This window comes from Pseudorca crassidens, chromosome 21 (assembly GCF_039906515.1).
Source record: "Pseudorca crassidens isolate mPseCra1 chromosome 21, mPseCra1.hap1, whole genome shotgun sequence".
Classification (NCBI taxonomy): Eukaryota; Metazoa; Chordata; class Mammalia; order Artiodactyla; family Delphinidae; genus Pseudorca; species Pseudorca crassidens.
In genome coordinates, this window is record NC_090316.1 from 7,496,626 (window position 1) to 7,512,777 (window position 16,152).

At 37.0% G+C, this 16,152-nt stretch overlaps 1 protein-coding gene across 4 annotated transcripts in view; it reads right to left on the reverse strand.

The window, feature by feature from the left end:
- Positions 1-16,152, reverse strand: part of LOC137215922 (disintegrin and metalloproteinase domain-containing protein 5-like) — a 145,225-nt gene that overhangs the window by 5,260 nt on the left and 123,813 nt on the right. For 3 of the 4 annotated variants that reach the window (XM_067721519.1, XM_067721520.1, XM_067721517.1), the window contains 2 exons: positions 2,287-2,446; positions 986-1,036 (listed from right to left, as the gene is read on the reverse strand). The exons of the other annotated variant lie outside the window; for it this stretch is intronic. In XM_067721519.1, coding sequence (XP_067577620.1) covers positions 986-1,036; positions 2,287-2,446 — 211 coding nt within the window. The remainder of the gene's footprint in view (positions 1-985; positions 1,037-2,286; positions 2,447-16,152) is intronic. 4 annotated transcript variants of the gene reach the window in all.

Below are 16,152 nucleotides of genomic sequence, written 5' to 3' on the forward strand. Positions count from 1 at the left end.
AAATATTGGCTTTAATCCATCTTTAAATGTTTGGCAGAATTCACCAGTAAAGCCAATCTGTCCTGGGCTTTTCTTTGTTGGGAGGGTTTTAGTTACTGGTTCAATCTCCTTAACTAGTTTTTAATCTGCTCACTTTCTATTTCTTCATGATTTAATCTTGGCAGGTTGTATGTTTCCAGGAATGTATTCATTTCTTTTTGGTTCTTCAGTTTCTTAGCATACAAATATTCACAGTAATCTTTCATGAACTATAAACTATAAAAAGATTATTTGTATAGTATCATTTGTAATGTCTCCCCTCTTATTTCTGGTTTTATTTATATTAGTCTTCTCTCTTTTTGTGTTAGATGGTCTAGCTAAAGGTTTCTTTCTTTTTTCAAAAAACATGCTTACTTTTGTTGATGTTTAAAATTGCTTTTTTCTTCTTCATTTTGTTCATATCTCCTCTGACCTTTACTATTTCCTTCCTTTCACTTACTTTGGGCTTAGTTTGTTCTTTTCTTCATTCCTTGATGTGTAAAGTTCGGTTGTTATTTGGGATCTTAAGACAGTAAAATGAATGAAAACTCCAAGGCTCTATCTTATTAGCAATAATTTTTTTCTGAGATAATATTATAACTATAAGCACATCTGACATTTTTATAATATCAGTCCTCTTATTATGTGGCAGTAAAATGTCATCAACATATAAGTGCTGCTTACCAAACCTCAAAAAAAAAAAAAAGAATCCTAAAACTTATGTGGTCATAAATGTTAGTGTGGGTGCACAAAAATCACTCCTTTGGTGTAGGTCAGGGAGGAGAGGTTGAGACATAATGAAATCAAGTTTTATTGTTTAGCATTATAAAATCACCTACAATGGGAACCACAAAGAATATTGTTACCAAATGTTTTGGTTTCAAGCTAACAATTTTTAAGTGCTCCTTCAATAATGATCAAAAGGTATGATGCCAAATGGTTAATCAATCACTCGTTCTACACTCACCTTACACTGAGTGACAACTTGCTGTTACTGCTGCTTTCTTCCGACACAGACCTATAACATCGATAAAGTTTATTTTAAATAAGTGGGGGAATTTAAAAATGTTGAACAATTAAGTGACTATTTGAACAAAAAATGTTCTTCAAAGAAACAGAGTGATTCACTACATAAAATGTCTCCTTCCAGCAAAATAAAATAAAACTGGTACCATCTCAATATTAGAACAAATGCCATCAGCCACCTTGCTTTGTTGACAAAATCCTCACATCCTCATTTCACATTTACTCAATTTTACAGATAGGCCCCCTGATTCTATGATATCACTAACTCCTCAGGCCAAATTAAACCAAAACCATAAAGTAGCAGTCAAAAATTTCAGTTAATTTTTCCATATATTTCTACAGATTTCTTTCATCCTCTCGTAACATACTCAGATCTTCTCTTCATATCACTTCTTGGAAGGTAAAACTAGAGGTAAATACCTCTCTGGAAGAATACAGTAAATTATGACTAAGGGGCTCAATAATGATGTTTAAATAGTTGTGTAACTGATTACAGATAATATGGTGATTTCATTTATTAATTTGGTGTACCCAAAAGTTTATGATACATTGGAAAGCTATTATCTCACATTTTGTAGAGTTATAGAGAATAATTTTAAGAACATAAAGATTAAATCCCTTGCTCAAGATATCATAGTTAGCAAGATATGTAAGATTTAGGAGTTGAAACCAGGTTTTCTGAGGCTAAATATAATTTTCTCCCCACTCCATGATGCTTCCTCCTGTCTCCTAACCTGATTAGTATGAATTACACATGTAATTTCTAGCTGAGAAATGACTGGACAAATCAGCAATAATTAGGAAAATAAATATTATGCAGGCAGGTTCATAGGTATTATATCTAGTTGAGTGGGGTGTTCTGATAAAGTTATTTACCACTGGTCTGAGGATCTATATCTTAAAATTTTATTTATTTATTTACTTTTTAAATGCAGTGTTATTTATTCTCATGAAGCTTATGGACAATTTGACTATTTAGACAGAACCAGTGGATTAAGAGGACGAATAAACCTCCACAATACCCTTGGCACCCACATCTCCTCTTCAAGTGATACTGGTGGTAAAATGAATGGTTTTAGTAATGAGTAAAACCAGAGAAAACATGAAAACACCAAGCTAGTTTGAAATGTATCCCTGGGCCATACTCATATTGTTTTACCTACAGTTTTAGCTTATTCCTGATGAAACCTGACTACTTTTTGCTTGACTTATTTAATTTAATAAGAATTAAAATATATATACCTCTCACTTTCAGGTTCTCCTCTGTAGCATAGCTCCCTTATTTTACTCTGGTTTATTATAATAGCAATAATAATGATGAACACAGGTAGAGAAGTGTAGAAAATCAGTTGAAATCTGTGTTTTGGATGACTGAGAGATCTCTGCAGCAATAACTTTTCACCTAGAATGGAAAGCATCCATTTCAAATTATGTCAGAGATTTTATTAACCAAATCAAAAGGTGGAGGGGTATCATTACCAACAATATTCCCCAAAACTAAAAATTTCATTCACATAGACTGTGAATATAATAAAATCTGAAAACCTAAACTAATATATAAAATGGGCTGTTACTAGCGCTTTACTGATGTTTTTGAGTTTTCAAACTTCCACCCAATGGTGATTTCCTTGATTGAAGGTAGTAATGTTCTTTCATGGACCACATATTTAATACTTGCAAATATTTCTTCAATTCTGTTCTGATACAGGGTTTCCGAGGCTCAAACATGTATATCACAAAGAGTATTGGATTGTACCTGTATGTGAGAATTAAATCTGGGGTATCTGGCATTTAATTTCTCTTACTACAATTTTTTTCCTAAAAATTAAAAATCAGTAGTCTCTAAACTTAAGTTCGTTAATCAAATATGCAGCAATAGGAAATTGTTAAAATGGCTCTAGAATTATTTTATAGAATGCATGGCTAAGCTTGGCTTTGACCCACTTCTGACTGACTAGTGCTAATTTCTACATTTTCCTCATCTGTTCTTGTAGATTCTCAGCTGACATCTGCATTCACCTTTCCGGATTCATAACGTATCGAGTTCTGCTTTCTCCACAATTCGTTGGTATGCTTCCTTTTATTTGATATGAACTGTGACTCTATCACTTCGCCGCACTGGAGGAGCTGACGGTCAGAAGAGCAACTCCCCAGCTACAGTGTGGATGACCGCTGAGGCTCAAAATACTTCTCCTACTACTGTCCCAGCACTTCTCCCTTTTCCCCCATGTGTTTGTTTTAAGCAAGTTCAAGGTAGGAGCAACATTTTCTTTTTCAGTCAGCTTTGTGCATGCGCTTGGGGCTCCCAGTATCTTCGAGACAAAGATTACGTGATATTTGTAATTAGAAAACAAGTGAATCAGATGAAGAGATCAGCCTCTCTGGCCATATACTGCAGATTGATTCTCAGCTATGTGTATAGTCTTCCGGGTAATCAGTGATACCACATGGGTTATTTGAAAATGAATGTAATATATGCCCAGGTGGCCTTGGAAGTCTAAGTAGGAAAAACTGGTCTCACTTCTTTCGCTTATACTGTCCAGTTTTAACAAGCACTACTTATTTATACCAGCCAACAAAGAATATTTTCTACTAACTCCTCTCAGTTTGGTGACCTTCATTAAGTTAATTACTCGGAATCTCCATTTCCCATTGGTTAAACTAGTCCCCAATAATCTGCCTCAAGGCTTCTACCTCCTTCTAAAGATGCCTCAGGGAATCATCCAGTCATTTAACTATTGTTCATGGTTTTTCACCTCCTTCCTTTTATGACCCCAAAGTGTCTTAGCCTTTATGACTCAAGCGTTTAACTGTCATATCAAACTCCCCAAAACATAGATCTTACCCATACCAAACTTCATGGGTAAATATCAGGTATAGAAATAAAAGATTTTTCCCTGGAGGAGCCAGCATGCATCAGCGGCAGCTCCCAAAGCTTCCCTATCCTCCACCCTGTGCCACATTCAGATTGATTACAGAAAACACAGATGGAGAGCTTTGTGTAAAGTAGACACAAGATTGCTCATAAATAGTCATTTCACTTTTGCACTGTTAGTTACACAGTTTACATGATTACCAAGTTTCTCCAGCCAGCTATTCCACCATAAGTCCAGGTTTACTTAGAATAATCTATATATACGGATAAGTATATCCTGCCAAAAACATTTTATAGAGAGGGACTCCTGTTATCTTTCTCTAGCAAACACTGTTCATATATGTAACAGTTAATTTTATGCATCCGTTTGACAGGGCCACGATGACCTCAGATATTTGGTCAAATATTATTCTGGGTGTTTCTATGGGGTGTTTTCAAATGAGATTAACATTCAAATCAGTAGACTGAGTAAAGCAGTAGCTTTCTTTAACGTGGGTGGGCCTCATCCTGGAGGCCTTAATAAAACAAAAACACTGACCCTCCAGTGGATATGGGAAGATCCTTCCTGCCTGAGGTACCCAAACTGAGACATCAGCTTTCCTGACCTTCAGGCCTGCTGCCCTTCACACAAAAATTGCACCATTGGCTCTCCTGGAGCTGCAGTTTACTGACTCACTCTGCACATCTTGGGATTTGTCAGCCTCCGTAATCACATGAGCCAATCAGTTCCTTCTAAAACATCTCTCTCTCTCTCTCTCTCTCTCTCTCCATACTATTGATCCTGTTTCTCTGGAGAATTTTGATTTTGGTACCAAGAAGCAGGGTGTTGTTATAATAAATACCTAAATATGTGGAAATGGCTTTGGGACTCGTAATGGGTAGTGGCTAGAGGAATTTTGAGGCACATTTTAGAAAACTCCTAGATTAATCTGAAGAGACTGTTGGTAGAAACATGGACGGTGAAAGCAACTCTGGTGAGGGCTCAGGGAGAAAAGAGGAGAGCAGAAGAGAAAGCCTACATCTTCTTAGAGAGTAAAAAGATAATCATGAACAGAATGGTGGTAGAAATATTTACATGAAAGTTGTTTCTGGTGAGATTTTAGACAGAAAAGGAAAATGATTAAGAAAAGGCAACTCCTGCTGTAAAGTGGCAAAAAACTTGGCTAAATTGTAACCTCGTGTTTTATGGAAGATAGAACTTGTGAGCCATGAAACTGGATAATAGCTGAGAAGATTTCTAAGTGAAATGTTGAAGATGTAGTCTGGGTACTCCTGACTGCTTATAGTAATATGTGAGAGAAGGAGATAAATTGAAGAAGTAAGCGTTACACAGGGAGGTACCAGAACTTAAAGATTTGGAGAATTCTCAGTCTATCCATATTGCAAAAAATGGGAAAACATGTTTTAGAGAGAACATACCAAAAGTGTGGATGGAAAAATCATCTGATAAAGAGACTGTGCATGTGAACCACCTCAGGAATAAGGATGAGATTACACCAGCAGAAACATTGCTGGGCCAAGCTCCCCCGCCCAGTGGTTGAGAGGGGCAGGGCCACTCCAAAGAGCAGTATGGATGGGGCCTCTATCCACAGCTGAAGGAGTAGTGTAGCCTCTACTGCAGGCTCTGGGGTTATGCTGCTAACCCAATGGGCCTGGAGGGCAGAAAATCAAACCTAAGAGGATTATCTTCCAACCTTAAAATCGAATTGAATTTGCCTTGCTAGGTTTTATTTGTATTTACTGGGATCTGTCACCCCTTTCTTCTTTCCAATTTCTCCCTTTAGGAACAAGAATGTCTATCCTATGCCTGTCTCACCTTTGTTTTTTGGAAGCACATAACTTGTCTGATTTCACACGTTCATAAATGGCGAAGAATTTTCCCTCAAGATGAATCATACCTCAAGTCTCACCCATTCCTGATGTAGATGATATTTAGAAGAGACGTTGTATTTGGAATTTATACTGAAACGGGTTAAGACTTTTGGAGCTACTGAGATGGGGTGGACACATTCTGCATAAAAGGAGGACATGAATTTGGGGAGCCATACGATGGAATGTTATGGACTGAATAGTGTTCCCCCAAATTCATATGCTGATTTGAATCCCTAAACCCCAGTGTGATGGTATTTGGAGATGAGGCCTTTGGGAGGTAATTAGGGTTGAGATCATAAGGGTGGGGTCCTAATCTGATGGAACTGATGTTCTTATAAGAGGAGGAGGAGACACCAGAGAGCTTTCTCTCTCCACACACACAGAGGACTCAGCAAGAAGGCAGCCATATGCAAGCCAGGAAGAGAGCTCTCACCAGAAACCGAATTTGCCAGCACCTCGATCATGGGTTCCCAGCCTCCACAGCTGTGAGAGAATAAATTTCTATTGTTTAAGACACCCAGTCTGTAGCATTTTGTTATGGCAACCAAGCAGACTAATAGTGTATTTTCATGAAAGAATGGATGAGGTCATTATTCCCTAGGCCATCCATTGAAGGGAGAACTAGCTGTGGAACACCAAACAAGTGATTACCAGTGGACAGTGGGAAGGGGGGAGTGGAAAGGGATTAAAAGGTATAAACTTCTATGTAGAAAATAAGCTACAAGGTTATATTTGTGCAGCACAGGGAATAGAGCCAATATCCTAATAACATTAAATGGACTATAATCTATAAAAACTTTGAATCACTATGCTGTAAACGTGAAACTAATACATTGTAAATTGACTGTACTTCAAAAAAAACACTTTCCTTCCTAGCGATATTCATTACCTAATAGTCTAGAGAACTTCAGACTAGAAGACAAGATGGTTTAGTATTAGAAAATCTTCAAAGGCAATATAAGACAATATAATCAGTTCAATAGATGCCTTACACATATCTAATAAAGCCCAAAATACATTCCTGATTTTAAATAAAATTGGGAGAGAGAAATATTTTCTCAACAAGATAAACATTGAATCAAAAGGAGCAGCCTTTTCATGAGACAATATTAGAAGTATTCCTAAGAAGTAACGATAGCCTCTTTCATGATGATTTCCTGTTATTCTGAATGGATTACCCAATACAATTATGAAATGAGAGAGAGATAAGGTGAAATTAACTGAAGAAGAGGAAAGAAAGGAAAATTATTATTAAAAAGGTGTGGCAAAATTATTAACTTCAGTTCATATCATTTAAAAAATATCAACCCCCTAAAAAAATCAACTAAAAGCCTTTTGAAAATGATGATAGTCCATTGATAAAATGTACACACAAAAAATCAGGTTTCCTATAATAAAAAGTAGCAATTTAAAATACAACAGATCGGGCTTCCCTGGTGGCGCAGTGGTTGAGAGTCCGTCTGCCAATGCAGGGGACACGGGTTCGTGCCCCGGTCCGGGAAGATCCCATATGCCACGGAGTGGCTGGGCCCGTGATCCATGTGCTCCGCAACGGGAGAGGCCCGCGTACCGCAAAAAAAAAAAAAAAAAAAAAAAAAAAAAAAAAAAAAAGATAATAAAATACAACAGATCTTCCGATAACAACGTTCAACAAAATGATGATATTCTTAAAAATTAAACTGGCAATTTTTGATCCACAGATCCTGATATACCCATAGAGAGATCAAAACCACAATGAGTTATCACTTTACACTCATTAGGTTGGTTACTATAAAAATAAAAGTTGGTGAGGATATGGAGAAATTAGAAAACTCATTGATGAGAATGTAAAATGATTCAGCCTCTATGAAAAAGAGTTTGGTGGTTCCTCAGAAAGTTAAATATAGGATTACTATATTATCCAGCAATTCTACATTTAGGTATATACTCAAAGTATTGAAAGCATGGACTCAAACAGATATTTGTACACCCACATTCACAGCATCATTATCCACAATAGTCAAAATGCGGAAGTAAGCCAGGTATCCATCAACAGATCAATGGATAAACCAAATGTGATATATACATGCAACCGAATATTATATGGTCTTAAAATCGAATGAAATTTTGACATGCTACAACATGGGTGAACTTTGAAGACATTATGTTAAATGAAACAAACCATAAATAAAAGGACAAATAATGTATAATTCCACTTCTATAAGGTATGTGAAAGTGGTCAAATTCATAGAAACAGAAAGTAGAATGGTGGCCTCCAGGGGTTGAGGAAGAGAGGAATGGGGGATTATCGTTTAATGAATATAGAGTTCCAGTTCTGCAAGATGAAAGAGTTCTGGAGATGGATGGTGGGTTTACAACAGTGTACACCAATATATTTAATGTCACTGATTCATACATTTAATAATGGTTAAAATGGTAAATTTTATGTTATGCATGTTTAACAATTAAACATATACATATAAAAATGTATGTGTGTTAGAAAAGGTCAAAAATATCACTAGAAGTGATTGTCAAGGGTAATGAAAGAAAAATATGCAGAATAATTATAAATTTCCTACAACCATAAGATAATTGGGAAGCCTCATGAAATTAAAGAAATGCGAGTGGAAATTTTTTTACTGTTGGCTTGTCATAGATTTAAAAGGTTGATAATAACACCTGAAAAATCAATAATAATATATAATATTAGTAGTGGTTAACTTCTGGGGTTAAGATTATATAAAAATTATTAAAAGAAAAATTATAATATAAGATTAAATAAACTTGATGTATAAATTTTATATACCAAGTAGACAAGTTAACAAAAATATATGAGGATTTAGATTCTAGAATATGCAAACAAGTAAGTCATACACACAACCACATATATATTTAATTATATTTAATTATGTACATATGTTATATCTTTGTATGTAATGCTGTAAAAACAGATTACACATTCTTTGAAAATATCCATGAAATATTAACAAAAGACAATAAGATACTGGTTACAAATAAGGCCAGGATAAATTCCATAATTTGAGGTTTTTCCAGGCCATATACTGTTAACATAAGTCAGTGATATTCAAAATAAATAAAATGAGGATATAAAGCAAACTTGGATTCCTTGGGATCACCTTGCCTCTCAAACTCTTTATGCCCCCAAATGCATTCAGCATCACAAGGGCGTCTCGCACATGGAGTCCAGGCCCATCAGCAGCCCAGGGTTTCCTTGACTGGGTACAGGGCCCCAAGGAGATAATTTGGGCACAGAACAGGCAGTCAGCTGGCATACCAGCCCAGGGCTTTCGGGGTAGACCTACAGGCCCCAGAATAGAGGGGATGAATACAGCCTACGGCAGCTGACTAAAAGAAACTAGTTGTATTGGAAGGTTTCCTCTGAGCCCAGGCTCAGGTGCAACCACAGTACTGCCATTTGGACCTAAAGTGGCCTAGGGTAACTAACCATGACTGTTGGCCTGGCACTGTTCCAAGTGTTGTCAGGAAAGCCTTATATACCGGGGCATCCATCAACAGGATGGGAAATTTTCTGATTTTTAGAAACTGGCTTGGAAGTTTGGAAGCACAAAACAAAATTCATACAGAAGCTTAAAAAAAAAATACCCAGGAACTAAAAGCAACATTGTTTTGGTGTCAAGTGAATATAGCATAGATTATCTGCAGTTGCTGTTGCTGTTTTTAACTCTGACTACTGATGTTCACTCTGAGTGATGTGACTTAAGTGTGCAACCTAAGGGTATTGAAATCATTAATGTGAACAGTACATCTTTGACTTAGTCTGTGGATTAACTGTTGTGCTTTGTGTCAAGATAGCACTAATTTTTCATATTGTCAATATTGTGATCTTTTCTAAGAGCTCAGATAATAAAAATCAGAATGACAACAATACTAACACCAGCATGACCCAGACATCACTGAACAACAAGGCTAAATGACTGTTCCTAGTGACAGATGGAAGAACGTATACAACTAGATTAGATATGTAAGTAACCAAAACATAGCATATTGTACAACATGCCAAAAATAATTTGGACCTAGAAATAAACCATGCATATATGGTCAATTAACATATAACAAAGGAGCCAAAAATATACAATCTAGAAAGGATAGTCTCTTCAATAAATTGTGTTGGGAAAACTGAACAGCTACATGTAAAAGAGTGAAACTGGACCACTATCTTACACAACACATAAAAATTAACTCAAAATGGATTAAAGAGTTGAATGTAAGACCTGAAACCATAAAACTCCTAGAAGAAAATATAGGCAGTAAACTCCTTGACTTTAATCTTGGTGATGATTTTTTGAATCTGACACCAAAAGCAAAGGCAACTAAAGCAAAAATCAACAAGTAGCAAAACATCAAATGTAAAAGCTATTTCACAGCAAAGGAAACTAGCAACAAAATGAAAAGACAACCTAGTGAATGGGAAAATATATTTGCAAATCATACATATGATAAGGGGTTAATATCCAAAATATACAAAGATGTCATACAACTTAAGAGCAAAACAAAAAAAAATCCAATTAAAAAGTGGGCAGGGGCTTCCCTGGTGGCGCAGTGGTTGAGGGTCCGCCTGCCGATGCAGGGGACACGGGTTCGTGCCCCGGTCCGGGAGGATCCCGCATGCCGCGGAGCGGCTGGGCCCGTGAGCCATGGCCGCTGAGCCTGCGCGTCCAGAGCCTGTGCTCCGCAACGGGAGAGGCCACAGCAGTGAGAGGCCCGCGTACCGCAAAAAAAAAAAAAAAAAAAAAAAAGTGGGCAGAAGATTTGAATAGACATTTTTCCAAAGAAGACATCCAAATAGCCAACAGGTATATGACAAGATGCTCAACGTCACAAATCATTGGGAAAATTCAAATCAAAACCACAATGAGATATTACCTCACACCTGTCAGAATGGCTATTCTCAAAAAGATAAGAAATAACGTGTTGGTGAGGATGTAGAGAAAAGGAAACCCTCATGCAGTGTTGGTTGGAATGTAAATTGGGTTAGCCACTATGGAATACAGCATGCATGTTCCTCAAAAAATTTAAGAATATAACTACCATATGATCCAGCAATTCGACTTCTGGGTATATACCCAAAGGAAATGAAAACACTAACTTAAAAAGATACGTATACCTCCATGGTCATTGCAGCAGTATTTACAGCAGCCAAGATATGGAAACAATCATCCATCATCCTGACCAAAAATGTGATATATGTATATATATATAAAATGAAATATTATTCAGTCATAAAAAGAATAAAATCTTGGCATTTGCAAGAACATGGATGAGCCTCAAGGCTCATATATTTCATTATGCTAAATGAAATAAGTCAGACAGAGAAAAACAAATACCATATGATCTTACTTACATGTAGAATCTAAAAAACAAAACAAAACAAAAAACAAGCTCATAGATACAGAGAACAGATTGGTGGTTGCCACACATTGGGGTGGGGGATGAGCAAATTGGCTGAAGGGGGTCAAAAGGTACAAACTTCCACTTACAAAATAAATACATCATGAGGATTTAATGTACATCATGGTGACTGTAGTAAATAATACAGTATTTTACAGTTTGTTTCTTATAGTTGATTTCTAATCTCATAGCACTGTGGTCAAAAAAGATGCTTGATATGATTTAAATTTTCTTAAATTTACTGAGGCTTACTTTGTGGCCCAAGATGTGATCTATCCTGGGAATACTCCATGTGCACATGAAAACAGTGTGTATTCTGCTGTTTTCAGATAGAATGATATATAGATATCAATTAAGTCCATAGGATCTAATGTATCATTTAAGGCCTGTATTTCCTTATTGATTTTCTGTCTGGATGATCTGTTCATTGGTGTAAGTGGGGTGTTAATGTCCCCCACTATTATTGTGTTACTATCAATTTCTCCTCTTATATCTGTTAACATTTGTCTTATATATTGAGATGTTCCTGTGTTGGGTGCATATATATTTACAATTGTTATATCTTCTTAGATTTATCCCTTGATCATTGTGTACTGTCCTTCTTTGTCTCTTATAACAGTCTTTATTATAAAGTCTATTTTGTCTGATATGAGTATTGCCACTCCAGCTTTTTTTTGATTTCCATTTTCATGGAATAACTTTTTCCATCTCCTCACTTCCATCTGTATGTGTCTTTAGATCTGAAGTGGGTCTCTTGTAGACTGCATATACATAGGTCTTGTTTTTCTATCCAATCAGCCAGTCTCTGTCTTTTGGTTGGAGGATTTAATCCATTTACATTTAAGGTAATTATCAATATATATGTTTTTATTGCCATTTTCTTAATTGTTTTGGGGTTTTTTGGTCTTTTTCTTCCCTTCCTCTTTTGTTCTCTTCTCTTGTGATTTGATAACTAACTTTACTGTTGTGTTTGGATCCCTTATTCTTTTTGTGCGTGTATCTACTGCAGATCTTCAGTTTAGGGTTGCCATGAGGTTTTGATATAGCAGTGTATATATAAACAAGATTGTTCTAAGTTGCCAGTCTTTTAATTTCAAATGCATTCCCAATATCCTGCATTTGTACTATCTTCTCACAATTGCCGGTTTTGATATATTTGTGTGCAGATTATTTCCTACCTTTACTATATATTTGCCTTTACTGGTGAGCTTTTCCATTCATATATTTCTTGTTTCTTGTTGTGGCCTTTTCTTTTCCACCTAGAAAATTCCTTTAGCATTTATTGCAAAGCTCGTCTGGTAGTGCTGAATTCTCTTAGCTTTGGCTTGTCTGTAAAGCTTTTGATTTCTCTGTCAAATCTGAATGAGAGCCCTGCTGGGTGGAGTATTCTTGGTTGCAGGTTCTTCCCTTTCACTTTAAATATATCATGCCACTCCTTTCTGGCCTGTAGAGTTTCTGCTGAAAAATCAGCTGATAACCTTATGCAAATTCCCTTGCATTTTATTTGTTGCTTTTCCCTTGTTGCTTTTTATATTTCCTCTGTCTTTTATTTTTATCAATTTGACTACTATGTGTCTCAGTATGTTTCTCCTTGGGTTCATCCTGCCTGAGAGTCTGCGCTTCCTGACTTGGGTGACTGTTTCCTTTCCCACGTTAGGGAATTTTTCAGCTATTATATCTTCAAATATTTTCTCAGGTCCTTTCTCTCTCTCTTCTCCTCTGGGACTGCTATAATGAGATGCATTTAATGTTGTCCCAGAGGTCTCTTAGACTCTCCTCATTTCTTTTCATTCTTTTTTCTTTATTCTGTTCCCTGGCAGTGATTTCCACCATTCTGTCTTCCAGGTAACTTATCCGTTCTTCTGCTACATTTATTCTGCTATTGATTCCTTCTAGTGTATTTTTCATTCCAGTTATTTTACTGTTCATCTCTGTTAGTCTGTTCTTTAGATTTTCTAGCTCATTGTTAACCATTTCTTGTATCTTCCCAGTCTGTGCCTCCATTCTTTTTCCAAGATTTTAGATCATATTTACTGTCATTACTCTGAATTCTTTTTTGAGTAGATTGCCTATCTCCACTTCACTTACTTGTTCTTCTGGGGTTTTATCTTGTTCCTTGCTCTGGGATATATTCCTCTGCCGTGTCATTTTGTCTAACTTTCTGTGATTGTGGTTTCTGTTCCACAGGCTGCAGGGTTGTCATTCTTCTTGCTTCTGCTGTCTGCCCCCTGGTGGATGATGCTGGTCTAAGGGACTTGTGCCAGCTTCCTGATGGGAGGGCCTGGTTCCTGCCCACTGGTGGGTGGAACTGGGTCTTGTCCCTATGGTGGGCAGGGCCATGTCAAGGGGTGTGTTTAGTGGGAAGCTGTGGGCTCAGGAAGACTTTAGGCAACCTGTTCACTGATAGGTGGGGTTATGCTCCCATCCTGCTTGTTGTTTGGCACGAGGCATCCCAGCACTGGAGCCTATAGGCAGTTAGGTGGGGCCAGGTCTTGGTGAGAAAATGGCAGCCTCCAGCAGGGCTCATGCCAATGAGTACGCCCCAGAACTACTGCCACCAGTGTCTTTGTCCCTGCAGTGGGCCACAACCACCCCCAGCCTGCGCAGGAGACCCTCCAATACCAGCAGGTTGGTCTGGTCCAGGCTCTTATGAGGTCACTGCTTTTTCCCTGGGACCTGGTGCATACAAGACCTTGTGTATGCCCTCCAAGAGTGGAGGTTCTGTTTCCCCAAGTCCTGTGGAATTACTGTGATCAAACCCCGCTGACCTTCAGAGCCAGATGCTCAGAGGGCTCCTCCTACCAATGACAGACCCCTAGGCTGGGGAGCCTGACATGGGGCTCATAACTTTTACTCCTTTGGGAGAACCTCTGCAATATAATTATTTTCCAGTTTGTGGGTTGCCCACCCGATGGGTATGGGATTTGATTTTACCACTACTGTGCCCCTCCTACCATCTTGTTGTGGCTTTTCCTTTATATTTGGATGTAGGGTATCCTTTTTGGTAGGTTCCAGTATTTTTCTGTTGATGGTTGTTCAGCAGTTAGTTGTGATTCTGGTGTTTTTGTGAGAGAGGGTGAGGTAACTAACGTCTTTCTACCCAGCCATCTTTTCTCTGCCTCCTTTTTTTTCCCTTTGTGCTTAGTCTTGTTTCACTCCCTCATAAGGTGTCGAGTGCAGAGGCTTTGCACCCAACACTTCAAACCAGAGTGCCCAGTGTGAAACGGCTGTGCCGACATCTCCGCTTAGTGTGCAGAAGCATTCAATAATACAGTGTTGCTTATTTAAAAGTTGTTAAGAGATTAGAATTTAAAAGTTCTCAACACAAGAAAAAAAAATTTGTAACTATGCATGGTGACAGCTGTTACCTAGACTCATTACAGTGATTATTCTCCAAGGTATACAATATCAAATCACTATGTTATACACCTGAAACTAATGTAATGTTATACATCAGTTATATCTCAATTAAAAATATTTGGATTTGGGTATGGTGGAGAAGGAGCTGTGAAAGCTACATATGGAGATGGAATCTCAAATGTCTGCAGTGAGACAAGCAAGTATTTCTAAGTCAATCATATTTTTCTGTTTCCTAAATGAAAAACACAAATTGTCTTCCCAAAAGATAGCAATGTTCAAATAAAAATAGCTACCACTGAATTAGTTTGGGTACACCACAAGAACAAAAATGTTTTATCTATTCATTCAGTTTCTTGATTGCTCTACAAAACTGAGTGAAATTACATTTCCAGATTCATAGATTGCAACTAAAATGCCCAATGGGAGAAAAAAGAGTTATTTTGATAACATCTGTTGACTCCTCACAGTGAAGTAATGATTCTGTCACATTTTACCAAGTGAATGTGGCAGCAAAATATTGCCCCCCAGCTCTTAGGTAATTTGGTTTCCAGAACAGAGTTTCAAATAGGCTTCTGAATTTCTATGAAAATTTTAATAAAACCATATAAAACAAAAAGATTTTTGCTATCTTGCTCAAATACAAACTAGACTTTGCTCATCTATATGTGTAGTTAGCAGACAGGGCAAATGTAAATTTTTGCAAGTTCCGTTCAGTCTATAATTTTTTTAATGAAGAAAAGAAAAAGATCTCACTTGCCAAATGTCCTGTACACCTGGTACACAACACCAAAAGGAGTGTGATTTGTTTTCCTGTGATATAAAGGCTTTCATAATGAAAGTTTCAGTCAGTTTCAGTTTCCTCAAAACGCATAAGCACTTACCAAGAATTTTTTTTTTAACTTCACAAAATGGAAAGAAATTGCTTCCTTAAACAAGTGTAGAAGACGACTGTACTCCTTACTGACCATAAAAGATATGTTAAAATATTTAAGATGTAAAATCTTATTTTTAAAAGTTTGGACAAGAAGAATGTACTTCTCTAATTTTGAAATTCATAGAGGATGAGAATAGGAAAAAAAGTGTGTAGTGAAGCAGAAATTTATGTGCTATTTCTCCAAAACAATCTGATGACCTGTGAAGGGGCCATCAGGATTATAGAAAAGGATGCACTGACTGCACCTGGGTAGTTCTATGATTTGCACAGGTTGTGACAACTCATACAATGAAAAAATGACTCATATTTTTGGAAATAAGACTGCTTCAGAACTCAAAAAAATGTAACCAGAAATGGGTAAGCAAGTTAAGAAGGACCTTCTCAGTTCCTTTATTAAAACTGTAATTTATGTGGAATTCAACTTAGATTTCACTAATTAAGATTACTTCTGTGCTTTAAAGCATGCTCCCTGAGAAAGAGAGATTTAACACATGACATCCAATGTGCTTTGGAGTGTATAAATATGATGGGCCTTATAGACATGGACAGCCTATAAGATGAATTTAAATATGCAAAGGAGCTGATTGACAGAGAGGTGGCCTACTAGAATAAGCCTGTAGAAACAAAGAGAATGAGTTTTGAAGAGCTGCAAAATAAT